At 34.3% G+C, this 24923-nt stretch overlaps 5 protein-coding genes across 19 annotated transcripts; 3 read left to right on the top strand and 2 right to left on the bottom strand.

Annotated features, from left to right (window-relative positions):
• The first annotated feature begins 1498 nt into the window (after window positions 1–1498).
• LOC129793141 (transmembrane protein 135-like) lies at window positions 1499–3657 on the top strand. The gene is made up of 3 exons (XM_055832823.1): window positions 1499–1769; window positions 1893–2238; window positions 2308–3657. Exons 2-3 carry the CDS (start codon window positions 2092–2094, stop codon window positions 3514–3516), a joined length of 1356 nt encoding a protein of 451 aa, XP_055688798.1. The 5' UTR covers window positions 1499–1769; window positions 1893–2091; the 3' UTR covers window positions 3517–3657.
• LOC129793144 (multifunctional methyltransferase subunit TRM112-like protein) lies at window positions 3579–4284 on the bottom strand. The gene is made up of 3 exons (XM_055832830.1): window positions 4101–4284; window positions 3929–4030; window positions 3579–3852 (listed from the first exon to the last, which is right to left on the bottom strand). The coding sequence occupies exons 1-3, from the start codon at window positions 4176–4178 to the stop codon at window positions 3658–3660; spliced, it is 375 nt and encodes a 124-aa protein (XP_055688805.1). The 5' UTR covers window positions 4179–4284; the 3' UTR covers window positions 3579–3657.
• Window positions 4285–4317: 33 nt separating this feature from the next.
• Window positions 4318–9314, top strand: LOC129793142 (E3 SUMO-protein ligase PIAS1). Of its 4 annotated transcripts, none has more exons than XM_055832827.1 (8): window positions 4318–4771; window positions 4850–5197; window positions 6673–6831; window positions 6900–6981; window positions 7060–7294; window positions 7385–7551; window positions 8895–8968; window positions 9064–9314. In XM_055832827.1, the coding sequence occupies exons 1-8, from the start codon at window positions 4715–4717 to the stop codon at window positions 9139–9141; spliced, it is 1200 nt and encodes a 399-aa protein (XP_055688802.1). In that variant the 5' UTR covers window positions 4318–4714; the 3' UTR covers window positions 9142–9314. The 4 variants fall into 4 exon arrangements, with proteins under 4 accessions (XP_055688802.1, XP_055688803.1, XP_055688799.1 ...); XM_055832828.1 differs by having other exon boundaries at window positions 4353–4771; window positions 4853–5197; XM_055832824.1 differs by having other exon boundaries at window positions 4368–4771; window positions 4853–5197; window positions 8892–8968.
• A 5-nt stretch (window positions 9315–9319) lies between these two features.
• LOC129793139 (phosphatidylinositol 4-phosphate 5-kinase type-1 alpha) lies at window positions 9320–23679 on the bottom strand. Of its 12 annotated transcripts, none has more exons than XM_055832810.1 (12): window positions 23350–23679; window positions 22305–22498; window positions 19289–19486; window positions 18360–19114; window positions 15943–16075; window positions 15177–15264; window positions 14742–14804; window positions 13697–13798; window positions 13470–13535; window positions 12840–13082; window positions 12220–12373; window positions 9320–10261 (listed from the first exon to the last, which is right to left on the bottom strand). In XM_055832810.1, the coding sequence occupies exons 1-12, from the start codon at window positions 23435–23437 to the stop codon at window positions 10075–10077; spliced, it is 2271 nt and encodes a 756-aa protein (XP_055688785.1). In that variant the 5' UTR covers window positions 23438–23679; the 3' UTR covers window positions 9320–10074. The 12 variants fall into 12 exon arrangements, with proteins under 12 accessions (XP_055688785.1, XP_055688786.1, XP_055688789.1 ...); XM_055832811.1 differs by having other exon boundaries at window positions 13718–13798; XM_055832814.1 differs by lacking the exon at window positions 12840–13082.
• Window positions 23680–23731: 52 nt separating this feature from the next.
• On the top strand, window positions 23732–24691 carry LOC129793143 (uroporphyrinogen-III synthase-like). The gene has a single exon (XM_055832829.1). The coding sequence runs from the start codon at window positions 23911–23913 to the stop codon at window positions 24667–24669; it is 759 nt and encodes a 252-aa protein (XP_055688804.1). The 5' UTR covers window positions 23732–23910; the 3' UTR covers window positions 24670–24691.
• The last annotated feature ends 232 nt before the right edge of the window (window positions 24692–24923 follow it).

The following is a 24923-nucleotide window of genomic DNA, read 5'->3' as shown; positions in this document are numbered from 1 at the left end:
ATCGGAAAGAATTTCTCGAAATTTAATATACCTAAGAAATATTTGGGTGGTTTGAAAGATAATAATGAATAGGGGCGTTCTTAGAAATTTATTTAAATTAAAATGCTTTTGAGAAATTACAGCGATCAATGAAGCGAGTTGATTGAACCAAAAATAATTTTTAGGCGTTCCTTTGAGCTCAAATAAGACATTTTTGGCAAAAAAAAACCCAACTTAAAAATTTTCGGTTTTCGTCCTTTCTGATCCTGTGAGTCCTTGGGATATCCTTTTGTGATCATAAAATGATCATGGATTGTAAAGACATAGTCTAGTACTAATTTGGACTCAATATTCATAAAATAACTATACAAAATGAAACATTTTCAAAATCGAGTCTTTGGTTCAGCGTATGACCCAATGGTCGTTAAAGGGTTAAAAGACTCTAAAAACGAATAAAAAAATGAGTGGAATTTTAATAGAAGCTGAGATTTTCAAAGATTTAAAATATTATTAATCCGTGTTAACGTTTGTCCCATTCAAATTAATAGTTTTTGACATTTATTTTTGATGATTTAACGTTTGAAGTTTATTTTCTTAAGATTGACATTCTATCGCCTGTGTTTTTTAGTTTTTTTTCTTCTTATGACTATAAGAACCGGAAAGGGTTAAAGAATTAAAGTTTTATTTTTTTTTGAGCATTTAAAAGCCTTGAGAAGATCCGGATCCAAGCATCAATGCGGTAAGAGGAAATTAAAAAAAAAGAGAACAAAAAGAATTCTTCTCTTTAATTAATTATCCTAATTATGTGCATTTTCCTAATACTCTCTTCATGTTCTGTTAAACTTTACGAGTTTCTTTTTTTTTAATTAAATTTTTTTTATTTCTTTAGTTTTTATTTTAAAGCGGATCTTTGCTCTTTGTATTAACGTTGTATCAATTGAAACTCTATAATTTTTGTAGTTAGGTATATAATAGAATTTTCTCAAGCCTTTTTTTCGATTCTTCAAGATAGTGCCTGTTAGTGCAATAGAAGATTTTATTGCAATGAGAATAAAATCAAAACATTTTTCATTATACTTTCATTTTTATTATTAGAATAATAAAATTTTTGCTATAAACTTGTTAAAGTTCAACAATTTACTTTTTATTCAATAAAAATCATAAAAATGATACACAAGTGTACACATTAATAAATTTTTATGATCTAATTTTATGCTTTTACCGCTTTTTTCACATTTGGTTATGAGTGCAAAGGTTTGATAGGCTTACAGGTAAAAACAAATTATAAAGTAGGTAGATGTAAAAAACTTCCTTTCCGGAAGAAAAAAAATTTTTTAGGTTAATTTTCTTACTTAGCGTCGCAAAGCTTATGATTCTTTCACTTATATTTTGCTTTTTGCACTTGAAATAAAATTTTAAAAAATAAATAAATATTTACTCACAGTTCTCTCACATAATTTTTAATCCATATAGATGTAAAAATTACTTTTACACTTACGCCGATACTTTTTCACTTTACGCCACTCTCAAGTGAGTTCCCCCGAATACAAAATCTTCTTGTTTTGGTTGTTTTTTTGTGCAATCAGCTGGCAGTTTTTAAAAGCTCCGCGCGAAGGAAACACAAAAAGAGAACGAAGAAAAGAAGTGGAGAAAGAGCACAGAAAAGTGGAAGAAAATTGTTTCAAAGACAGAAGGCAAAATAAAGTAGTAAATAAGTTAATTGTAGGCACACACACAGGTCATTGGGAAATGATTTGAAAGTCAATTGCGTGGTGGAGTGATGACTGGAGGTAAAGAAAATTCAATGAGGGGGCTTTCCCTGGTGTGTTGTGTGAGGATGGGTGTGCAGGAGGAATTCCAGATGGGGTACAAAGTGCATTTTTTGTTACTCTAAAATTGCGTCTCTATTCCAGGCTTGGATTGAAGATAAGTGATTTGGAAGCAGTGAAGAAGTTCAATAAATCAACTTGATTCCGTACGCGGGAGCTCCGGCGACAATCCAGCTGTGTGGCACAATCTTATCGCGCATTGACGAGGGCAGAAAAGTCAATTGGGAGGCGGTGCTCCACCACACGGTATTGTAACAAATATTGAGGAAGGGACACACAAAAAATGGCCAGCTTGAGTAAATTTGTGGGAATTCCCACAACTTGTGTGGAGTACATGCACCCGTGGTCAGATCACTGTGTCAATGCAACAGCTGGTCTCCTCTTGCAATCATGCAGTGAGTCCCTCCGGATCTATTCGGCTGTTTACTTGGTGAGTTCAAGGACATTTGCCAACTGGCTCGTAGAATACTAAAATTCCCTCCTTTTCCTCACACAAAAGCTCTCCCTCGTGATGCGAGGGAAGATTCCCAGTCGAAAGGATTTACAACGAACACTGCACGGGATGCTGCAATCTACGGCATTTCTCACCACAAATGCCTTCACCTTCTCCATGTTCGTCTGCCTCCTGCGGCGATGGTTGGGTAAGTTGTACTTCCTCACGGTGGCCTTTATACCATCGTGGATGGCCAGCTTCTGCGCCATTCTCGTAGAGCGTCCATCGCGTCGTGGTCTCCTCTGTCTCTACGTTGCCAACGTAGCCACTGAGACCTACTGGCGAATGCTGGAATCCCGCGGGCTCGTACATCCCATCAAGTACGGCAGGGTGATGATCTTTGGCCTCAGTGCCACAATCCTGCTCCTCCTGTACCGCTCGGGATTGCACAAAACCCAAAATGATGGACTTTTTGACATTATACGCTTCGTTGTGGGAAAGAGTGAGGAAGCTCACGCAGAGGATGCCGAGCGTCCTCCTGATCGCCCACCCGTAGCCCGTCCAGCAATACCTCACGGGAGCATCCTTCGGATTGTCCATGACAAAGTAATGGGATTCCTCAGGGCTCTCCCGAAGCACTTCTCCTGCCCACATCGTGATTCGTGTGTTTCCTACACCCTCCAGGGTGGCACGAAGCTCTTCTGCGTTGGCCTCGGGCTACAGCTGACGCTCTCACTAGTCTTCCAGATGGGAAAAATCCTCCGGAACCCCTCGGCAATTAAACGAATCCTCCGGAGTCGCGATGTTATGAAGATTGCTCTCTTCCTCGGTGGCTTCTCTGCCCTCTTTCGCGCAACATCGTGCTCCCTGCGTCATCTCCTTGGGCGTGATTCACCATATCACGCAGTGCCAGCAGGACTCCTGGCAAGTACAATGTTCTCTCAGTACCCCGATACGAGTGTCTGCCTCTACATTATGTGGAAGATGCTGCAGATCACTTACAAGTTGGGCATTGAACGAAAGATCGTCCCACGAATCCCAGGAGCAACAATCTTCCTGTACTGCACCTTCACAGCCACCCTCTTTCATGTGGCAATGGTGGAGCCCCGAAATCTCCGACCGAGTTACTGGAAATTCCTTCATTCACTCTCCGGTGGTCGTTCAGCGGCTATTGATCGTATTCCTGTGGACCTATGGGGACTTGAGACGAGTAAACAACTCATGGAAGTCCTCAAGAGCACACGCACGGACTTTAATGTGAAGTTCCTCCTCTAAATGGTACACACACATGGGAATGCAACAGGAAGTCATTCCATGAGAATGTTTGGGATACATCATTTGGGAATTTTTATTTTTGCATTAAGACAACAAAAAGATTTTGGAACAGAAATATATTAGAGTGGGGTAATATTAAAATTAAACTTCTTCCTCATTGAGCAACATATTTGGGATGCCATTGGAAATGGGAAATATCCTCCCTGTTTCCGGGCATTGTAGATTCCCTTCGATTATGTCAATTTCTAAGAGGATATGGTGCAGTCGCTGCATTACTTCGGCATCTCCTGTTATCTGATCACTAAACTCCTTTGGAATGTCTCCGCCACAGCCTACCTGGGAGAAGAATTTAAAGAGAAAGAAAGTGTTAAGATCAAGAAGTTCAATGGGTGGTTCACAAATCATGGCTCACCTGTTCAGCGGCAAAACAAACTCCCGCCCAGTCTAATCGTGGTATCATTCGTGTGATAAACTCCTGATTGTAGTCGGCACTCTTTATCTCCTTCTGAACAACCTAAAAGTACCAAAGAAAAGAGTTTTAGAAGAATTAAAGGGAACTTCCTGAAAAAGGTTTCCTTTCTTACATTCAACTTTAGCGGATAACCAACTTTGACGCCTCGAATGAATTTCGATGTAAGAAAATTGTACGTTAGTAGTTTCATTGTCGCTGTGCAGGAAGTCACCCACAAACACGTTGTCAAGATGGGGAAGGATCTCCTCACGAGGATTCACCAGAAAGAAAACAAGGAAGTTGCGGTTAGAAGTGTTTCTACAGAGATGCATGAATGGATGATTCAATCGACGAATAACTTACAGCGCCGCTAGGCATTTAGTGTGGTCACTGTGAGAACTAGTGGAAAGTTTTTTTTATTGTGACGATTTCTGGTCAAAATAGTATTTTTTTAAAGCAAAATACCCCAAAATATGCCCAAATAATTAGCTGAATTAAGAGCAAATTTGTGCATGAAAGGGATCACGGGGAGAAAGAAGCAAGCCGCTTGTGTTTTAATGCAGGGAAATTAACAAAAATTGCGGAAAGCTTAACCTGTTGGTGTGCTGTATGCCCCGCAAAACCTCGATGTGGCGTTGATTTGGAGCCCCATCGAGTGCACCTGAGCTATTTGGAATTTCTCACAGAAGCAGGACACTGGACGGCACCATCCTGTCGAAGGTTATAACACGAAGTGCAAAACGCAAAATGTATCAACAGCAGAATATGCTATCTTTCACCCCTGACGCCAATCGAATCATGACGGTGAGTGCAGCAATGAAGATTTTTGTTTATGCGCGCGAACTAACCGGAAGGTCTTCCCCCCCCCACATCCCTTTGCAGCAGTCAAACAACAATGGGATCATGAATTATGTGTCAGGGTACCCACAGGAGGTGGATGTGAAGCTGAAGAAGTTGGCATTCTTTGACATTCTCGCCACATTGGTCAATCCATCCCTGCTGGCACCCACATCGTCACAGCGTCTTCATGAGAACACCCTCTATTTCACCCTGTCACCCACCCAAGCTACGGAAATTGCCAGCAATCGTGACATCAGGAATGCCACAAGGGTTGAGCACATAGTGCAGGTTCAGCTGCGATTCTGCCTCATGGATACAGCCACTGAGCAGGATGATTACTTTCCACCCAATATCTCTGTCAAAGTCAACGGGAAGCAGTGTCAACTGCCGGTGAGTCCTAATGCGCCTCCTTGGCTACTCATCCTCATCTTTTGCCCATCTGCGCTCTTATTTTCCCCCCAAAACATCCACAAAATCCCCCTAAAAGGCTGAAAATGAACCTTTCTTGAAAACAATCATCAAATCAGGTTTAGGTTTAAACCTAAACCTCGTTAATTTTAAAATGGCGAAAGTTCATGGAGATTTTCTTCCAAGAAGTCTCTTTGCAAATTTTTACAATAATTCTTATCCAAGAGTAATTTGGGATTAATTCCTTTAAAGAAATGAATTAGTTTTGATTAATAGAATTTGAGGGATTTACTCTGAAGAATTCTTAGCAGCTATTAACAACTCATTGGCATTGTCTTATGAAGAAATCGATATGAATTTATCAAGAGAATTCTTCCCTCTCAATGATAAGAAAATTCTATTGAAAACTTCAAAATTAGGGGAATATTTGAGATAAGAGAATTTTTTCGTGGAAAATAAAACAATTAAAATTAATTCAAAAAAGGGGAGATTTTGGGATTTTCTATTTATTATTAATTTCTTTATTATAATAGATAAATGAATAGAAAGAATATACTCAAAGGGATTTTATAAGCATTTAATATCAGATAATTTTCCAAGTAAAGTCAGAAATAAAAAAAATGGGTTGATTCTGATAAAAAATCTTTTCTTTTTCTAACCATTTTAACAACACAAAAGTTGTAAGATGGTCTTCTTTAAATCGTTTTATTGTCATTCTAAAATACATGGAAAAACAAAGGATTTGATGTTCTACCAGAAAGATCTTTAAAGAGTTCTGGAAATGTAATTTTCCGTCAAAAACTCCATTAAAGAAAGAAATAAAATGTCAAATTCTTCTAAGATTTTTCTCAGAATACCAAAAATTTTATAACGGACAATTTTTAAGGAAAAAAAAGAAAAGAATTATATCAGAATTTATCCCTAAATTAATGCTTTTGAGGGTTTTTTTTGATCAGAAGAGCACCAAAATTTTGAATTCAATCATTTTTGTGGTTTTAATTGAGTTTAATTTGTAATAAATTAAAGTTTTTAAGGGAAGAATTTAATGGATTTTTTTTAAATTAATTTTTCATGACTCTGGATGTTGAAAAGAGCTTTCACGAATATTTAAGACAGTTCAAGGAGTTTTGGAAATTATTTAAGAACAAAATTTCCAACAATTCAAAAAATTTTAAGGATAATTTATTACAAGAATGAAAATAAAGTTTTATCAATATTTAAGAAGGTTTTAAAAAATTTGTTTTTAAATAGTTTTTAAAAAATCTTCAATCTCTGTAAATTGTCAGACTATTCCTTAATTTTATTATGCCCCTAAATTCTTATTCTTTATACGAAATATAAATTTTTATTTGTTACAAAGAACTCAAAGAAACATTATTTAAGGCCTTCTTTCCCCATTTTTTTATCGTTCTAAAAGTGTTTGAAAAATGATTTTTCTTTTTTCTTCCCTCCAAAAGAATCCCATTCCAACAAATAAGCCTGGTGTTGAACCAAAACGTCCACCGAGACCTGTAAATATCACTGGAAACATAAAAGCATCACCTCTGGTGACAAATACCGTACAAGTTAGTTGGTGTTCGGAATTTAATCGTGGTCACGTTGTCTCTATTTACCTTGTAAGTCTGATCCTTTTCTTTTTCTTTAAAGAAAAAGAAGAATCTTCTAAATGGTTTTTGAATTTAAGGTGAAGAAACTCACATCTCCACAACTCCTGCAGCGGCTTAAGACAAAAGGAATTAAATCAGCTGACATTACGAGGAACCTAAGTAAGGATTCTTCTGATTTTCTATTTTTTTTCCTAAATAATTTTTTGAGAGAAATTTTAATATTTTTTCGGGTTGCAGTCATAGATAAACTAAAGGAGGATGCAGACTGCGATATTGCCACAACAATGCTAAGGGTATCACTTATATGTCCTCTGGGGAAGATGAGGATGTCAACACCATGCCGTGCATCAACCTGCTCCCATCTACAGTGCTTCGATGCGTGTTTGTATCTACAGATGAATGAGCGGAAGCCCACGTGGAATTGCCCAGTGTGCGATAAGCAGGCAGTTTATGAGAATTTGGTCATTGATGGGTGAGTTTTAAGGAACTTTTTTATGAGTTTCTTGCTCTTTTCTTAATTTGTTTTCTCCAGTAATACGATTTTTTGGGAATTCTTTTGTAGGTACTTCCAAGACGTGATTGCATCGAAGAATCTTGGACCTGATAGCAATGAGATTCAACTACATGAGGATGGCTCATGGAGTGTACACGTCCTGAAATCAGATGCACAAACACTCGATACACCAGTTAAGCCAGCCCAGAAAGTTGAGATAATTTCAGATGATTTAGGTGAGTGTTGGTGAAGTTTTTCTTCATTCGAATTTTAAGTTTTAAAAGTTTTATCTGGATTTTTTCTTGTTGAAATTTTCAAGTCTCAAAATTGGTCTAGAAAAGTTAAATGCTCAACTGAAATTCTTAAAAGTTTCATGATAAGTATTCATAAAACTTTTCTTTTACCGAATTCATTTGGATTTTTGTGAAAATAAAATGCTTTTAAGGACTTAAAGTCAAAGGTTGAATTTTGCTGAGAAATGAAATTTTCGAAGCTTTTTCAAAGCTTCATCAAGGGGTGGCTATCTGGCTAAAAATATTCAGATGATTCGTCAAAGAAATCAAAAAATTCAGCAGACGAACATTTATATTTTTTTAGTCCTAAATTGAGACTAAGGAGCAAAAGCCTAAATATAGTACTTAATTCTAGTCGAAGTAAAATTCAATTTAGCACTTTATAGGCTAAAATTTGGTTTCCTTTCCCATTGCATTCAGTATATCTTTTCAGCTACAATTTTTTTTACTATGTTTTTGGATAAAATTTAGTACTTTTAATTATTGAAGTTAGTACTTTTTCGGCTTGAATTTACTATTGCTTCGGCTAGAATTTAGTATTTTTCAAAATTCAATCATAAGAAGTAAATTTAATAATTCTAAGTGCTAAATTCTAATCGAAAACATACCAAATTCTAGGTAAGAATATAACAAATTCTAAGCGAAACAGGTCTGAATTCAATAGGAAAAAAAGTATTAATTTTTAGACCGCAAAGTACTAATTTAGAGGCGGATAAGTACAAAATTTATGCCGAAATAGTACTAAAAGGAATCCTAAAAAGTAGTTTCTTACCGAGAAAATACTGAATTCAATCGGAAAAGTATTAATATTAGTAATTTTAAGGAGACAAAGTACAAAATTTAAGCCGAAAAAGTACTAAATTGAATCTTACCGAGAAAATTTTGAATTCAATCGAAAAAAGTACTAATTTTAAGGCGAATAAGCGCTAAATTTAAGCCGAAAAAGTACTAAATTTAATCCTAAAAAAAGTAAATTCTAACCTATAAAGTGGTGAATTCAAGGTGAAAAAGTACTCAATTGCTGCTGAAAATGAGAATACATTCAAATCTTCTGAAATATTTGTGATTATTCGCAAATCTTCGGTTTATGCGCCAAAACAGTTAAAATATTCGGCAGATAAACCACCCCTTGAATCTTCTGCAATGCCCCAATTTATCCCCAATCTCCCCTATTGCTGCGATAAATTGAAAAAATCAAAAATAAATCCTTTTTTTTATTTTACTTTTCTTTAAACTCCTATTAATCTGCCAAAATTATATTTTTTTCTTTCAATTTGAACTAGAAGTAATTTCGACAAAGTGCGATGATAAGTCGGGCAGCAATCACGGGGTAGAACCTTCATCCACCACAGGTGTCACAGTGAGTAGTTTTGCAATTAAAAAAAAAATAAATCAAAGAAAATTCATCAAATAATCAATTTTTTTCCTTTGTTTTCTTTGCCCCTTTTTTTGCAGGTTGATCTAACACTGAGTGATTCCGATGATGATTTACCTCTGAAGCGAAAGCAAAATTCTGGCAATTCCAATCGCTAGCTGATTTTTTTGTACAACCTTCATTTTCTTTTTAATTTAAAAACTCTGAACAAAATCTCACCACCCCCACTCTTTTTTGTCCCCCCTTTGGTATGTTAGAGGAATTGAAAAAAAATTCAAAATGTAAACTAAAATGGATAAAATAAACAAAAGAATAGAACTTATTGAAAACAGTGTATGTGTTTGTTTTAGAATTTTCTTATTTTCCATCTTTTTTTTTTAAATATAAAATAAAAATATTTTAGTCGAAAAAAAATTTGAGTAACTAATACAATTTGATCATTTTACATTTAAGAGAATTTCTTCTTTTTTTTTTGGTTATACATTCCCCGTGCAGAAAAAAACCTTTTTGCACATTTTGGAAAGAAATATTGGCTATTTTTTGTTTGTTTTGTTTTTAATGCTTCTCCATACAATTTTTATAATATAGCTAAGATTTTCTTTTCAATGGAGTAATTTACACTTCAATAATGTACTTTGTTTTTTCAAAGAAGCTAACTATTCACGATGAACCACCAACTTTGTAATAATTTAATTTTTTTTTGTTTATCCACTACTCTATAGCAACAATGTTTTACTATTTTTTTGCTTTATGTATTTGTTTTTCACAAAAGAAAGAAAAAAGAGCTGGATGTAATAATGTCTTCTACGTCTTTTCTTTTTCCACAGACATTCCATCCTTCTCCTTGTTGTCCTTGTTTTTCTTCAATATAATTATTTTTTCTTTTGAAGTTTTCCATTCTCTTCGTATTTTCCATTTTATTTAGATTTTTTTTTTAGTTAGAACAAAGACATTCCCGATATAGACGAGCTTCCTCCTCTCCTCAATGTGATTTAGTATTGTAGAGATTTTGACTAAACACCCACCAATCCCCCACATGCGAAGGATATTTTGGCATTGCCACACCATCCGCCCCATTCATCATAGCTAAATTATCTATTGCTACTGTGGCACAATTCGCCGCTGGAGCTGGACTCGGTGTAGCTGGGAGTGCCCTCGGTCCACGTTGGTGTCGATCCCTCGCCCGAATTCCACGCTAGGCCGCCCTTGGACCCGTAGTGGCTGCTCCCCGATGAGATGTCCATGCCCAAGTGACTGTGCACTCGAATCTCTGAAATGCTGTGTAGAGAAAATAAAATAAAATCAACACATTTTTAATTTTAAACCTTTATTAATCCATTTTCAACACGTCCAAATAAATTCAATTTAATTGACTAAAAATCAAACAAAATGGAGTAATTTCAACTAAATCTTTACGAACTTTTAAAAATCTAGAGGAAATGATTTAAAACCTAAACCTAAAGTCTCCTTAAAAAACTAGAACTAGCAAGAAACGTTAAATTCAAATGCTACGTTTGGGACTTCTATTACTGATCCATTCTCATACCGGCAAAGCCACACAGAAATCTTGTTAAAAAATTTATAAATTTTTAATTTAATCTTAAAGTCATAAAATATTTATTTTTCTTACTAATTTCTTATGATTTAAATAAAGAATTCGTTGTAGTTGAGGAAAAAAATCAGATTTAAAAAAAATTATTTTGTTTAATTCTTTTGTTTTTACATGAATTAATCAATTAGATAAATAAATAAAGGCCACTGAAGGAATCAACTTTACATACTCAAATTCCCAGACCTTAATTATTTCATCGAAATAAAGTGGAATGAGTTCATTTTTTCACTACCAAAACTGATATTAATTGCTATGTTAAATAATTCAAAATATAATTCATTAATAAATCTTTTTATAGACATACCGTAAAATTTTTATATTTAATCATTAAAAATGAACCTTTTTCCGTTGAAAGTAAAAGCCTATTGGAAATTGTTTTATGCTACACTAAACTAAATCTAGTAGGGTTACCATCTCTAGGGGTTTAATCCGGAGACTTCGGGTTTCGGGGTATGATCTCCGGGCTGCGAGTTTAGGATGAATTTCTCCGGGTCACACGGTTTTAATTTTTTTTGCTTTAATTTTCGGCTGTATTCAAAAACTAAAAAATCCGAAATTGAAAATAGAATAGGAATTTTCGATTTTTTAACTAAAGGAACATTGTCTTAAGTCAGATCTCAGTTTTTCTAAACCAGAATAAACTTCTTTAAGCAACACTACAGTTATATTCAAACTAGGTTTAAGTTTTTTTTAAGTCAGTCCTAAGATTGTTATGCAAGACTTTTGTTTTAGACTTGACTTATGTTTTTTTTAAGGTCAGATTTTTAAGGTATCAAGATTAGATCGTGCTGAATTGAACTGAGTCTGAATACGTCCTAAAAGTCTAATCTAAAAGAACTAAGGTTTGGCTTAAGACAAAAAAGGCCTGGCTTAATAAACGGCCTAACTTTGTACCTTAAGTCAGACTTAAACTTTTTAGTCTTTCCATTTTTGAGGTTTTACACAATTTACCTTACAATTGTTTATGATGAAGTTTTTATAGTTAAACACAGGCTAGGTCTGGAATGCACTTAACACTACCTAAACATAACCTCGATTTAAAAAACTTAAGATTAAAACTGAAGCCTGGTTTAAGTAAACTTAAGCCCGGCTTAAAAAAATTCAGCCTAATTCCTTATGCTAAAGAAAAATTCGCGAAAAAAACGAAACTTACAAACAAAAACCGACTTAATTTTTTTCAAAATTTCATTACCTATCGAATCGAGAGATCGACGTAATTTTTTAGTATTACGGACATTTAAAAATTTAAGGAAGGGGGGGAGAGTAAGTAAAATCTCCGGGTCAGAATGTAATGTGAGGTGGTAACCCTAAAATCTAGTCGTAAATTTACAATTAAATATTTTATTGAGTAGCAAAAGAAATTATCAACATTTTAATAAACGAATAAAAAGAACTCTAAAGTCTCTATGAGACAACGACTTTGACTCACTCGCAAAACAGTTTAAAAGGAAAGTTATTAATTTAATTTTATTTTTTTATTTCCATCATCGAGTTCCGCCGGAAAATGTTAAGAAAATAAATTTTGAATTAAAAAAAAAAGAAATTTTAAGAAATGTTTTCCCCTCAAGGGTTGTGAGAAAAAAAGAAATATCTTGTAGTTGTCTGTATATTGAAGCGAACTTACCTCACAACATCCTCCTCATACGATGTGGAGGCCATCGTCTTGTTGCTGCCCGCAGCAGCTCCCGGTGAAGAATGATGCTTAGCCAGACTAGAACTGTAATCGGAGATGTCATCGAACGGCGGTGGTGGTGTTGAACATCCAGACGGAGCCGTTCCTGCCGAAATAAAAGAAATCCGTATTAGACGATCCTTTTCTTGAAGATTTAATTGGAGAGAATTTATTTCTTTTTTAATAATTTTACTTTGTGAGCTTTTTAAAGATTTTTTTCTTAAAAATTTAATTTTTATTGACTAAATCAAACATTCAGGCACACTAAAAATTATTTTTTTTCTTAGTTTCAGTGCTAATCTCTCCTTATATTTTCTTCTCTGGATTTTTTTTTTAAAAAGCCCACAAAGCTTTTAGAAAACTTTTGCGAAAGTTAGTAAAATGTGTTAATATTAAAAAAAAATTCTCAAGACTTATATCATGACCTTAAACACTCTATAAGAACATCCTTTAAAGGAATAAAATAACCTTCGTCGAAGGGAAAAATGAAAATATATAAAACTTTATGAAAATAAAAAAAAATATCGTCTGTTTTCAATTTTTCTTTTATCGGGGATGATTGGAGAGACTACCTGTTGATGAGTGATCCAAGAAATCATCACTGGCAGCACAACTGCGATTGGAATCCACGAGTTTACGATTATTTGGCGATTTTCGTGGCGGAACGGGCGGTGGGACTTTGGATTTTTGAATCTTCGACTTGCTTTGCTTCACTGGCGCTTGTTGCAGCACATTCGCCACAACATTTTGATTATTACTCGCAACGGATGTTGCTGTTTTATTCTTATGCGGAGTATTCTTCATTATTGAATTAACTACGCGCGCGTCCACGTTTATTTGTTTTTTTTTATTGTGTGTTAGTATTGTTAAATTTTTGTTAGATTAAAAAAGACAAACATCCATCGAGCAGCATGAAAAAAATTATTTCTTTATTATCTTTACAATATTTATTGAAGAATTAAAAGAATAAAAAGAATAAAGATTCAGAAACAATAGAAAATAAAGAATTTCTCTAAAAAATAATCTACTTTTGTGTTTAAATTACAAAGATTTAGTCTGAGAAGGAGTGATGATGACTTGTGTAACAATGAAAGGAATAAAAACTAAAATATTGTGCATAAAAAAACTAAAAGAAAAAAAACCTTAATGTGCTTCTATCATGTAAGTTTTGAAAATTTGCATCAAATATGCATCAAATTTACCCGGATTGGTTGTTGAATTGCTAGTGGAATTGGAAAATGGGGGATGATTGGTGTCCCCTGGGAATGCTAGAAAATTTTAATAAATAATACTTTTGTTAGTTTCCATCCTTAAATAATTCTTTTCTTTTTTTTTATTAATCAGAAAATAAAACAGCAAAAAAAAGACTTTTCCACAGAAGCACTATAAGTGAGGGCAACATCAAACAATCATGCAATAATTTACTCACTTTTTGTACGATGTTCCGTACCTTGAAATTCAATATCATTTGTTGATGCCTTTGTCATCATCTTTGAAATACTTTTTCGCTTTGATGGTGAATGTTTGAGAGCTGAAAAGAAGAAAATTTTGACAAAAAAAAACATTAAAATTAATAATAAAAGTTTTCTTTTAGAAATTCTTTTTATTAAAAAATTAATAAAAATTATTTTTTTATGAATTAATTAATTTGTTATCTTCTATCAAAATTTTATGAATTCAATTAAATTTCATTTTAGGATGAAGCTTCTATTTGTCTGTGATTCTTTTGTTAACCGAGAGCAGTAAAAATGTTTTCTTTTTTTTTTAAACATTCAATGGAAATGAAAGTTAAAAAAATTCTTCAAAATTGAAAATGTTTAATTCTTAACGTTTTTTTTATAGAACTTTTTTTTTCAAAATAAAAAGAATTTTTCTTTTCATCAATCATAAATATTTTTGTTTGATAAAATTGCAAAAACTTCTCATTGACAAAAAATTTAGAGGAACAAAGCATAAGAATCACAGCTAGAATCTCATTGAAAAAGTAAGTTGTGGGTGGAACAATAAAACAGGAAAAGTTAAGCAAACATTTCACACACACAGTTGGCAGATTTGTTGATTTTCCCAACACTTTTCACTTTTTCTTCTTTTTTTTTCCTCATTCCATTTTGGTTATTTATCCCATCGCCTCGGGAAAATATGTCTCTCATCTATTATACCTACTTTATGTGATGAAATATGATTTGAAGTGATCAATGGAAATTATTGAGGGTGGAGAGAGAGAGAGTTAACAATGAGAAGGGAATGAAAAGAAAGAAAATCTACTGAAGAATTCAATGAAAAGGTAAATTAAAAGAAAAATAAATCTACAAGGATATAATTTTGTTTCGTTAAAACGGAATAATAAAACCAAACTAAAATTTATTTTTAAAACAAGAGGATAATTACCAAAAACAAAAATTACTGGGTTTGAAAATGGGGTTGAAAAAATAGGAAATAAAAGTTTTTTTTTAATTTTTTTTACACAAGATTACCTATATAACTGGTGACCAAAGTACGAAATTTTCTATGATTTCCTTTAATCTCAGGAAGGTCCACTTTAGCGGCAGAAAGAAAATTTACAAGAGTTTCTTTTTAATCTCATGGATAGTGTCTCAATTTATTTATTTTTTTGATCAGAAGATGAAGATAAAAGAGATAGAGAGAAAGCGATAGAATTCTAAAAAAAATCATGATAATAATTTACCCAAATGTTACGATAAAATAAAAAAAATTACCCAATTTTTTTCACCAAAAAATACTCAAAAAAAATGATTTTCTGGGTTGGACGAATACACCAAAAACAAATACATACATATATTTATTTAGAAAGAGATTTATACTGTTTTTTTTTGGAAGACGCAGATGATTCAATCAACTCTGAATGATGAAAATGCAAGATAAAAAAAAAACAATAAATTGATACTTACGTGACGGAATTTTCTTGAAGACTGTTTTTGCCATGAAATCTTGAAATCTTTGAGCATAGAACGATGGTCGGCATACAGATACTGTGTCCTGATAAAATGAAATGAATAAAATAAAATGAAAACCACATCACGTGTAGAGATAAAGGAGTTTATTCTTTGATCTATGAAAAATTTCATTATTCAGAAAACAATTTTTAATTCATTTTATGGAGAATTAAAAAAAAACCTGAAGAAATCGCCAAAAAAAAACAAGGGGTGTTTATCTGAACGAAAACCTTCGAATTATTCGTCAAGATTCGGTTTATTTGTTAAGATTCGGATTATTCGTCAAAAAGTTTCGAAATATTTTTCAAGAAGATTCAAACCTGTCGACAAGATTCGGATTATTCGTCAAGATTTGTATTCGCCCAGATTAGAATTATTCGTGAAGAAGTTTCGAACTATTCCTCAGGAAGATTCGAAATTTTCGTCGAGATTTGAACTATTCGTCAAGATTCGGATTTTTCGTCAAGAAGATTCGAAGTCTTTCTCATGATTCGGATTATTTTTCAACAATCCGATTATTCGGCAAGATTCGGACGATTCACTAAAATATGCCAAATATTCGCCAGATAAACACCCCTTGCAAAAAATGTCTCTTTTGACCTTATTTTTGTGGAAAATTTTGAGTTTTTTTTAAGCAATTTCATTAACTTTTCTTAAATCCCCACAAGATAAAAAATTAATCAAAATTCATAAACATCGTTGCTTTTTCCTTTTCACTTACCCCATCGTGAATAATACTTTTGAACGTATGTTCCAGCTTCTTTTTGAGTCTGTACGACTGCAGTATGTCTATGATACCAATAAACAGCAAGAGTCTCTCACCCTTTTCACTTCTTGCCGGTATTCCACCGGGTCTGTGTTGAAGAAACAGAAAGAAAGAGACATTTTAATCAATTAACAATTCATTCAAATTCTCCACTCTGCATCCCAAAATGAAAAGGTATCATGTCCCAATTTACATCCTCATCGTCACAACGTTGAGCAATCCCAGAGGAAATAAAAAAGAAAAACAAGGAATGGGAAATGGGTTCATGGATATTTTATTGGCGTGTTCATGTATCTGATTTTCAGCATCATTTCGCAAGGATCCTTCCTCGCAATTCCCCATGAGAGGAGATTTTCACATTTTGAGGTCATTGTGTGGTTTAGATTTTACACCATATAAACTCCTTTTTGTGTTTATTCTTGCAATATGAGAGGTAGAAGAAGAATTTTAAAGTTCTTTTATGTTCTGACGTGGTTTATTAACTCTTTTCTTGCTCTCGTATTCGCCAGAAGAATTTTTCTTTTTTAATCAGGAGTTAAAAAAGAAATTTTAATTTTTCTTCTAGATATTTCACATCACACCAAGCCTTCCTCAGTTGCTATTTAAGAGTTTTTCTTTATTAAAATAAATTCTTAGAAGATTTTTTTCTAAGGAAGGCTCGTATTAATTCGAAAGCTCTTTGTTGAAAAAGAAATGTACTGGTAAGCTGACCAAGCTTACGAGAGCTGTGTTTCTTTCAGTGTACCAATTTTGTGAGAGCAAACTAGAACGCGAATTAATTTAAATACGCGCAAAGTCGGGAAAAGTTGAAAAGTCATACCCTAATAAATCTTTAGAAGGCTATATCTCGAGAACGGATCCATAGATTTTCATAATTTTTTTTTGTTTGAAAGGTCTTGAAGTCAGCTATGACATATCGAAAAATGAGAAAAATTTATATCGCCATTTTCGAAAAATTCGAGTTCGAAATTTTCGAAAACTTTGTTTTTGATTTTAGCGCCTCTTGCGGTCATTTCTCGAAGTTGCTATGCTCTAGACATTTGAAGGGTTTCACGAAACCTTTCATTTGCGCTTGAGTTGATCGAAATCGGACTTGTAGAACCCGAGATATGACATGCCAACTTTGGAAGGCTATATCTCGAGAACGGATCCATAGATTTTCTTCATTTTTGGCATGGAGCTAGATAATATGGTCAGCTATAACATATCAAAAAATGAAAAAAATTTATGTCGCCGTTTTCAAGATATTCATCGAAAACTAATCGAAAATTTTGTTTTTGATTTTTGACCCCCTAGCGGTCACTTTTGAAACTTCTGATGTTCTAGAGAGTTGTAGGGTTTGTTGAGATCTTTCATTTGACCCCGGGTTGATCAAAATCGGTCAAGCCGTTTTCGAGTTATGGTCGATTTTCGATGAAAAATTGTGGCGGCCATATTGACTAAACGGCTTGACCGATTTTCGAAAATGAGGTATCGTTGGAAAGCTCTTGATGTCCCCTACAACATATAAAAATTTCAGATTTTTACCTATTACAGGGGCTGAGATATAGCGAAAACAAAATTTTGAGGTTATCCAAAATGGCGGACGCGGGGGTGGGGGGTAAAATTTGACATCATTATCGGATGTCTTCCAGTCGATATTTAAACTTTGCCGTTTACCGCAAGTCTCTATCTATTACCGTTCTCTTGCAATTTAGCTCTGAACTCCGGACGGACGGCCGGACGGCCGGAAAAAAATTTTTTTGGCGCATACGTTTTTTGGAATGTGGGGACCCTAATTCGTGCTCATCCCAAGTTTGAGCCCGATCTGACGACTTTCGATTTTGCTCGGTACACAAAAGCTGTGTCTGAAAGAAACACAGCTAAAATTTCTTCTAACCATGCACGAAGCAAGAAAAGATTTTAAAAAATCATTCTTCAAATCATAAAATCTTACTTTGTTCAAAAACATTAAATGTTCTTCCGGGGAATTTTAACATTTCCATCGTTAACTCACTTGTATAGTAAAATTCGTGTATAAAATTTACTTTTCAACTTGCAAAATAACCCAAAAGTATGTACGTGAGGAAAGACTTTTCACATAATACGTAAATGGTAATAATAAGTAAATTGCGATAAAGTTTATAATTCATTTTGAAGTTGATAATTTGATGTGTTGTGAGTGTGCTCATATATATTCACTCCTTTCGAAGCTATTTTGCTTTTGCCACGAAAGTAGGTGAAACATACTTGAAGAAATGTTTGCAAAACTTGTGCTGAATTAGCAGCAAGAATTTCAATGTTTTCAAGAAGGTCTTTCGTGCAAATTTTTTGTTGATTTGGATGGAATTTTAAAAGGAAATTAAAACTGAAAGAAATATTTTTAGACTTACGGAACATCATCTTCATCATCAATTGGTTCACTGGCCGCTTGGATGCTCTCCATGGCTGTTGAATGTGCCACAAGTCGCTGCCTATTGACAGAACGACTACGATTGAGTGCTGTGGCACCACCGGAACGTCTCTCTCGTCTATCCCTCTCATCACCAGCACCATCGAGTGATGATTCACCCGCGAGATCCTCATTCTCCCGCATTTGAGCATTCTTCTCCTCTTGCTTATCCTTCAGGCTTAAATCTAAATTATGAACACCAACAAGGAGGGAATAGTCCATAATTTTGAACGATTCCAACACCCGACAATCCCTCTGGATTGTCTTAATCAGCGCATTGTAAGTGTCTGCCTCGAGAAAAATTCCATTTGGATGGTGCTCCATAAAATCCAAATCCTTATATGTTGGTGATTTCTTCTTCATTTCCGCCTTTGAGGCGCGCCTCTTGTACGTTGACCCCTTCAAATCGTACTTTAAATGCATCCTCACATACGACGGCAACAGGTTATTCATCACAATTAATCGCACATTCTTACTATTGCACTGAAAGCAGTAGAGCCCAAAGAATTTCGGCAGGAGTGTCCGGGGATTTTGATTGAGGTTCATATAGTAGCCCGGAAGGAGTTTCTGCAAAAATTCACCCTCTTTGTGTTGTACCGTCTTTATGATGAACTCATCGTCGTCAGTTAAGTAAAATATTGATCCAGAAGCTCCTGGATTTGATAGCTCACGCAGTGGTGCCGAACACATCGACATCTGGATGGATAAATAAAATACGGTCGGCGGGTGTGAGAGAGATGCGATAAAAGTTTTTCTTTTTGTTTACAAAATCAATTCAAAAGCTGAACTTTTTTCTTTCACTCTGGTTCTCTCTCTGAATTTTCTTCATTTTGATTAAAAGGGAAGAAAAAAAAAGGTTTAAAAACTCACCATAAAATCATCTGGTTGGATACCAAACAAATCTCTAAAGTAACGGAATGCAATCGGAGCATAAATCTTAAATCTAAACTCGCTATAGTGATGTGCTGGCGTAATACTTGAGCCTTCTGGCGGAAAGGATATCGTCTCAATCTCCCAAAAGTCCATCATTAGGAGATCTCTTTTTGGCTTTGACGCCAAACTCCCAACCTATCGAAGAAAATAATGCAAAATTTAGAGTATTAAACAACGTTTTAAATAGATAAAAAGAATGATTTATGAGTCTATGTTGAAGAAGATTGTGATAACCAATTCAATCTAGTTGGGATAATTCTAACTTTAGATGTTTTAACGATTCTTATTTAACGTTTGGGGTTTCATTGCTAAGTTTGACTTTTATTTTAACGTTTACCGTTTTATGTCTATTCAAACATTTGACGTTCCTTTTTGAGTTTGACATTTTTTTTCAGACGTTTAATAATTACTTTCTTACGTTTGACGTTTCTTGTCTAAAGTTTGACGATTCATTTCTATACCTCTAGTTATTTAATTTCTAATTTTTGACATTTCTTTTAATATTTTATTTTTTAGCGTCTGACATTTCTGTTCAACAATTGTCATTTTATTTTCTAACGTTTGACAGTTTCTTTCTAAAATTTGGTTTTTATTTTTTAACGTTTGATAATTCACTTCAAATAGTTGCCAATTCTTTTTTTTTAACTGTCAAAAGTCAAAATTGTCAAAAATTTTATTCTTCATTTGACGTTTCTTGTCTAATACGTCATAGTCGCATTCTTTGACGTTTTTTATATGTACTCGAAAAATCCTTCTCTGACATTTTATTTCATAATTACTCAAAAGGAAATAAGTTCTTATTAAAAAAAAAATTTAAACTATCTGAATTTAAAAGGTGTTAAAACGCCCAAACTACCCACATAGCTACGCCACTGAAACTTATTGTCTGTTAGTAATTCCAACAATAAAGAAATAATAAAAAAAAACATTCCCATAGCATAATAAATATTCCATATTGATTAGTTAGTAAATAAACTCTGATAGGCTATTTTTTCTATTTTTAAATTCCAATTACAATCTCCCACGAGCAAAAGTAAAATTTGATTGTTTTCTTCTCAAATCAATATTATTTATTATTCTTGTATGAATATGAAAATATAGGTGGTCGCAATTGTCCAGCAAAGTCCATCGATGAAAAGGCTTGGAAAACATTTTATCTCTCTTCATCAATCTCTCCAACATTTCGCTTCATTGGCAATCTCATTTGAGAATGAATGTTTTCATTAAAGTAAAGTCATATGGTTGACATATGATTGACCTTTCGTAGCTTTAGAATAAAAATCTAATAAAAAAATACTGTTCTATGTGTTAAATGACCTGACATGGCAGTTAATTAAAATATATATTCTCCCATCGGAATAAATCAGAATGAAAACTGAAAATATATTGCGTGTTACGCTAATTTGTACACTATATACGCCTCTCCATATCAAGATTAGATTTCAGCCTTTTTTTATGTGGGAGGTTGTTCTCTGAAATTAACTAAAGGAAAATTCTTCTTCTTCTGTAATCTAACGATGTAAAGATTATTTATGAAGAATTTTCCTCTTCAATTTTCTACTTAAATAACTCTTTTTTCCCCATTTAAACACTTTGCCATAAATCAGAAAGTTAACCCCTTAATTTATTTATATTCCACAGGAGAGAAGGAGAAAAATAATAAATAAATGTCCTACTTTTTACTTTTTAGCTGTGATTCTTTCTTAAATTTTAAACAAGGATGAATAAATAATTAAATATTCAAGAGATTGTTTTCATTTGATGGAAAAGTTTCACAGTTCACACATTGTTTGGCTCTTTCACATTGAATAACATTTAAATAATTTAAATTGTACCTGGATATAGGGGAGGATGGGGTGAAGCATATTTAATTTTTTCATCGTAAATTCAATGAGATAAAATTAATTAAAAGTGTTTTAATGGATTTTATGTTAGAAGAAAGTAAAAAAAATAATCCTTTCTTTCTTTACTTGTTAAATTTCTTAGGTCAGTGGCTTAACGTTCGACATAGACTAGTAAAATACCGAGTATAGTGGGTTCAAATCCCGAATGAGCAGGAATTTTTTTGGCCTAATGATTATCGCTTAAAAACCATTTAAAAAAAAAACAGAAATCTGCAAAATTTCTTCTTTAACAATTTATAAAAATTAAAATTTATTATTCCTTGAAAACATTCATCGTGAAATATTATTGTACAAAGATTAATTTGCAAATTCTTCGCAATTTAAGAGACGTCACCCGTGTACACCATATTAAACTATATTGATACAGAAATGTCGATTGACGTCGATTATGTTCATATTGAGTTGAGATACACGAACGATAAAATTTACATTTGCTGTTGTATAGTGAAGACTTCTTCCTTATCGAATTGCTTTTGCAGAAATTCGATAAGGAAATTCATTGGAAAAAATTCCCGTCTCAATGCCTGTAATGGTTTAAAGACTTCACGTGAGGAATTGATAGGAATCTCTATTGAATTCTTTGAATATTTCCAACAGGGCTAAAGCTCACACCTAAACTATCGCGGATCAATGTCAAAAAAATTATATAAACGCATAAAAATTTCGCAAAGATCTTTTTTTTTAATAAACTCTCACTATTAATTATTTCTTTTATATAATAAAGCAATTAAATTGAGAAATTCCTCACAAAAGATTATCACCCATCGTGCATTAAGGTATAATATGGAAGAAATTACGTCGAAATTGAGAAATTTTTCTTTTTCCACTCTCTGAAAATAAAATCCCCGGAAAGCTCACGAAAATAGAACAAAAATAAAAACTTTTCTTTATGGAAATTTGAAGAGAAGCAACAATATCGTGTGAAAATTCACCCGCACAAGAGAGACAAACAACAGTACGGTGGAGTGGAGAGTCTTTTTGTGTTTAAAAAGTGACGACATGAGTGGTGTGGTGAAAGAAATGAGGCCATAATGCTGATGGGTATTTACCGTGTGCTGAATTCCCAATTGGATCGATCCCATGATCTGTGATGTTTGGATCTTCTTGTATGTGATTTCACCACCTTCACCCACACGCCGATGCCCAATTTTGCGCTCCTTCTCAGTCTTGTTGTACCTGGACCGAGCGGAGCGCACAAGAATGTCGCTACCCACATCGGAGGTATCCTTTCCAGCCGCCAAACCTGTCAGGAAGCAAAGTTAAATATTTTTTTTTCCCTTGAGAAATTCTTTTGAGGTTTTATTTTATTCTGAAGATTTTTCTTCAAAGGATTGCAGAAAATTCCTAAAATTTTGCCCTCTTATCGCCGTAAAAAAATCGTGAATAAAAGAGACTTAGAGATCCTTTAAGTGACCAAAGGAGAGCAATTAGAAGCGTTAGATTAGGCCACAAGAAGGTGTATTCTTGTAGGAAAATTTCGTTTAGTTAGTTAATCATTATTTAATTACTCTCTGCGAGGCTTTTTGGGATATTTTTAGGTCAATCTGACCATTAAAATACCTCCCACCAGGAGGATGGAGGAACATTAAGTATATGTAGCTAAAATTCTAATTCAAACGCGCTGCTTACGGCTGTCGGAAGGGAAGAGAGCAGCAGCACACCTGCTGTGAATGATTTGATCATACAGGTGAAAATTGTGTGGAAAACCCATCCTTGGTATGCATGCAGCAGCAATCAAAACATCTCCACGGGGATGACTCATGCCTTTCTATTGACACACCAACATTGTGGCTCTTTTGACTCACTGCCAAGCGTCAAGGTGAGTCAAGGAAGTACCCCAATATCTGGAGATGCCCCCATGCTATGGGACTGTGTCCCCAGGAAGCCCCGAAAGGGCATAAATTGTGTGCGAAATTGAGGGCATTGAGGTGTGCCCTTCGCCATGGAATTTTGTTCGCAATGAGAATATCGATTGGCGGATATCTCGCACATTTTCAGCACACTTCTCCTCTGCCCAAGAAGCCCCCGTTTAGCTTGTAGCCCCACCGTGGAGCCTCATACAGTGATCTGTTTGACATTCATAGGGCGACTCACCTTCATTGTCTCCGGAATCTCGCCTAGCGGATCCAAGGGAGGGAATCTCAATTTCCTCAATCGAATTCACATTGTCTCCCGAAGCCATCTTATTTATATTTTCACTCCAGGCCACAGTTTCACTCACTGAATCATTGGTGATTACCTTTTCACGCACACGCTCACGCACTCAAACACCTTCACGATGCAATGCTTTCACGGAAAACGCGCTTTTTCGCACCCTTAATTTAATAAAAGGAATTGATTTATCATTTTTTCCTCTTTGGAATAATTTTTTCTCCACTCTCTGACATTTGGCACCTGTCGCGCCATCTGGAGGTCACGGCAAAATCACTGAAACTTTGGAAAAACATTCAATGAATGAACATAACCTCGCAAATTATATAAAAGCAAAACAAAAATAAACAAAAACAATTTTATAATTTCCTATTTCAATGCTTTTTTATTGTTTTTCTTATAAAGAAAATTAATTAATGCATTTTTTCGTGAAGAATTGAAACTATTCTATCATAATTTGTGCTAATTTTGCAGAATCATTGTGAATTTTGTGTTTGTTTTGCCATGAAAAATTTGGTGATTTTCAAATTAGCTTCCGATGAGAATTCTCAGCAGGAAATCCTGCAAAAATATGCAGAAAATGGAATTCTTGCTACATTTATAACACCTTTGGTCTTTGCATTTAAGAACCTAAAGGAATGGGGAGCAGTTTTGCAAGGAGAGAAGGAGAATTTCCTGGGAATAATCTTCACAAGCCCTCGAAGTGTTGAAGCATCATTGGAAGCTCTCTCCCATGGAAACTCCCTTCATTCTTCCTGGCATACTGCACACAATTACTGCGTGGGCCCCACTACGTCACAATTAGTGAGCTCAAAACTCGGCCTTCAGTGTCAAGGGGAGGATTCCGGGAATGCTGAAGTTCTTTCGGCGTACATTCTGGAAGACATGGCAAGCAAGGGCTTCACCAAGGGTACTTTCCTCTTCCCGTGTGGGAATCTCAAGCTTGGAATATTGGAGAGGAAACTCCAAGAAGGTGGATTCTTCGTTCAACCGTTTGAAATCTACGAAACAATTTGCAATCCCGAACTTGAAGATGACTTTGAGAAGAATTTCCCCAAAGAAGCTGAATATCTCTTATTCTACAGCCCTTCCTGTGTTGCCTTTTCCCTGCCGATTCTCCGGAAGAGAAGGGAGAATGTGGAAAAGCTCAAATTCATAGCAATTGGTCCCAGTACTAAAAAATCCATTGAAGATGCTGGCATTGAAGTCTTCAGAGCTTGCGAAAAACCTACATTGGAGCATGTTTTGAAGGAACTATCTTAGAAATAAATTTATTCTTTTACTATTCCGGCTTTTTCATGTTGCAATTTTCCCCAAGAGCCCCCTTTCATAGCGCCCCCATATAAAATTAATGTTTTTTTTGACTACTTTTTGAATTTGGCGCCATAAAACGTAGTTCCAAAAGCCACCACTGCTGTTTTTCGGTACATTTTGTATAAGAGATACTGTCTCCCTCACACTTTCAATTTTTCGCAATTTTCTCGCGTTTTCCACCGAATTTCCCAGCGAAATTACCT

Source organism: Lutzomyia longipalpis, chromosome 3 (assembly GCF_024334085.1).
Source record: "Lutzomyia longipalpis isolate SR_M1_2022 chromosome 3, ASM2433408v1".
Classification (NCBI taxonomy): domain Eukaryota; kingdom Metazoa; phylum Arthropoda; class Insecta; order Diptera; family Psychodidae; genus Lutzomyia; species Lutzomyia longipalpis.
This window is presented reverse-complemented; position numbering and strand designations above follow the sequence as displayed.

What these genes read in the sequence shown, in the direction of transcription:
- LOC129793144 (XM_055832830.1), bottom strand. Translation starts at nt 4,178, where the DNA reads ATGAAACTACTAACGTACAATTTTCTTACATCGAAATTCATTCGAGGC. An exon ending in GTTATCCGCTAAAGTTGAAT is followed by an intron (nt 4,031 to 4,100) that starts GTAAGAAAGGAA and finishes TGGTACTTTTAG; the next exon opens with GTTGTTCAGAAGGAGATAAA. An exon ending in TTTGTTTTGCCGCTGAACAG is followed by an intron (nt 3,853 to 3,928) that starts GTGAGCCATGAT and finishes TTCTTCTCCCAG; the next exon opens with GTAGGCTGTGGCGGAGACAT.
- LOC129793143 (XM_055832829.1), top strand. Translation starts at nt 23,911, where the DNA reads ATGAAAAATTTGGTGATTTTCAAATTAGCTTCCGATGAGAATTCTCAG.
- LOC129793141 (XM_055832823.1), top strand. Translation starts at nt 2,092, where the DNA reads ATGGCCAGCTTGAGTAAATTTGTGGGAATTCCCACAACTTGTGTGGAG. An exon ending in TCTATTCGGCTGTTTACTTG is followed by an intron (nt 2,239 to 2,307) that starts GTGAGTTCAAGG and finishes CTCACACAAAAG; the next exon opens with CTCTCCCTCGTGATGCGAGG.
- LOC129793139 (XM_055832810.1), bottom strand. Translation starts at nt 23,437, where the DNA reads ATGGCTTCGGGAGACAATGTGAATTCGATTGAGGAAATTGAGATTCCC. An exon ending in AGATTCCGGAGACAATGAAG is followed by an intron (nt 22,499 to 23,349) that starts GTGAGTCGCCCT and finishes GCTTCCTGACAG; the next exon opens with GTTTGGCGGCTGGAAAGGAT. An exon ending in CAATTCAACAACCAATCCGG is followed by an intron (nt 13,083 to 13,469) that starts GTAAATTTGATG and finishes ACGCGCGCGTAG; the next exon opens with TTAATTCAATAATGAAGAAT.
- LOC129793142 (XM_055832825.1), top strand. Translation starts at nt 4,715, where the DNA reads ATGTATCAACAGCAGAATATGCTATCTTTCACCCCTGACGCCAATCGA. An exon ending in ACGCCAATCGAATCATGACG is followed by an intron (nt 4,772 to 4,849) that starts GTGAGTGCAGCA and finishes ATCCCTTTGCAG; the next exon opens with CAGTCAAACAACAATGGGAT. An exon ending in GGAAGCAGTGTCAACTGCCG is followed by an intron (nt 5,198 to 6,672) that starts GTGAGTCCTAAT and finishes TCCCTCCAAAAG; the next exon opens with AATCCCATTCCAACAAATAA.